Raw genomic sequence first — 1788 nt, forward strand, 5'->3', positions numbered from 1 at the left:
TGTGAAGGAGCGTTTCGGCGCCTGCATGGGGACGTTGATATGCGGCAGCTGCCGCCCACTCGCGGCTTTGGCTCCGCCTCACCCGACAGGTCATCAATCGCCCCAACTTGCTTCAGCCGCCTGCATCCCTTGCTCTTCTCCCTGCTCACCCCTTGTATACACACACACACACACACACACACACACACACACACACACACGCACACACACACACCACCACCACCATCACCACACTCCCAGGTGATGGAGCGCGTGCTGGGCCCGTACCTGCGTGGAGGCGGCGCGCGCTCCTTCAACTTCCAGGCCCTCTCGCAGGTGCGGCCGCGACCGGCCCTTTTCTGGTCTGCGAGGCCCCGCCCCTCGGCGCTGCCCAGGCCCGCTGGTCGCCGCCTCCAGCTCTGGGTTAGGGGGCTTAGGTTGGATCCTGCGTGGGGGCTTTTGCCTCGGCTTTTGTGCTGCGCACGCGAGCACCCCCTCTCTCATGGCGCCGTTGTGCGACCGAGCTGACATCATGCTGACGTCACCCGCCGTCCATGCCGTCCCCCCCCCCTTCCCGCCCTCCGATGAACCTCAGGACCTCCTCGCGGCCACCCTGGAGATCCCCTTCTCGGTGCCGCCCTACATGAGCCTGCTCGCCAGGGTGGGGGGCGTTGATACATACATGCAATTGTATAGATTTGCAGACGCACGTGTGTCTCAACTGAAACTGCAGTATGTACATCACCATCACATGTATGCGTGTGTGCTTGGTGCCGGCTCTGATGCCCAAATAGCGCCATGGTGCCGGGCCCGCCCGCTGTGGGCGGCGGGTCGTGCCGCGCCGCGTGCGCGCGGCAAGCATCACCAGCGAACCCTGTCGCCCGCTCAGCCGCCCCCCAAGGGGCCGTCTGCCCGGCCAGCTGTGTAGAGAGCGAGCGACTAGCACGCCTGATTCGTCTTGCCAACTGCCTCCATCACCATCTGCATCGCCATGACTATCACACACAATGCCTCATGCCCCCATCCTCCAGGCTGTCGCCACTTTGGAGGGCATTGCGCTGCTGGGTGACCCCCAGTACCAGATGGTGGCCCAGGCCTACCCCTTCGTTGCGCGCAAGGTGGGTGGGGGGCGCTTTTGTGTATGTGTGTGTGTGTGTGTGTGTGTGTGTGTGTGTGTGTGTGTGTGTGTGAGTGTGACCGCGCGTGCGTGTGTGTGTGACTGTGTGTGTGTGTGTTTGTGTGTGTGTGTGTGTGTGTGTGTGTGTTTGTTTTGCGTGCATGTGTGTTGCGTGCGCGTGGATTGCGGTTGCCCAGCGACTTGCATCATCCATTGCTCCGGGCTGCAGCGGCTCAACCTCAGCAAGAGTGGCCTGATGTAGTGCCCCAGCTGCTGAACCTGTCCTCAACAAACATACACATTCACACACACTTGCACATTGTTCCCTGCCTTACAGGTGCTGCGCAACGACAGCAGCGGCGCGGGGCAGCTGCTGCGCGACATGCTCTACGACTCACAGGGCCAGCTGCGCCCTGCGCGGCTGTCGGCGCTGCTGCAGGTGAAACGCGCTCGCACACGCGCGCGCTGACTGCACGGCCGCTCCTGGAAGCGCGGGCGGCGATCAGGGCGGCGGTCCCGCCGGCCGCTGTCGCTCGCCCGCCTGGCCGCCTATTGCCGAACCAGCGGCGCAACAATGCTGCAGATTGTCATCGCGAATCCAGCCGTCATGGAACCGTGTGCTGTCATTGCTGTTACGGCCGCCTCATCCACACACACTCCTGCAGCGCCGCACAATGCTGCACCTCCCCCTT

The 1788-nt window shown here is 63.4% G+C and overlaps 1 protein-coding gene across 1 annotated transcript; it reads left to right on the forward strand.

Annotated features, from left to right (window-relative positions):
• Positions 1 to 243: 243 nt before the first annotated feature.
• Positions 244 to 1565, forward strand: MNEG_16426 (Uncharacterized protein; the record flags this gene model as incomplete). The annotated part of the gene is made up of 4 exons (XM_014035104.1): positions 244 to 315; positions 575 to 640; positions 1011 to 1097; positions 1434 to 1565. 4 exons carry the CDS (start codon positions 244 to 246, stop codon positions 1563 to 1565), a joined length of 357 nt encoding a protein of 118 aa, XP_013890558.1.
• Between the last annotated feature and the right edge of the window lie 223 nt (positions 1566 to 1788).

This window comes from Monoraphidium neglectum, assembly GCF_000611645.1.
Source record: "Monoraphidium neglectum strain SAG 48.87 unplaced genomic scaffold scaffold06354, whole genome shotgun sequence".
Classification (NCBI taxonomy): Eukaryota; Viridiplantae; Chlorophyta; class Chlorophyceae; order Sphaeropleales; family Selenastraceae; genus Monoraphidium; species Monoraphidium neglectum.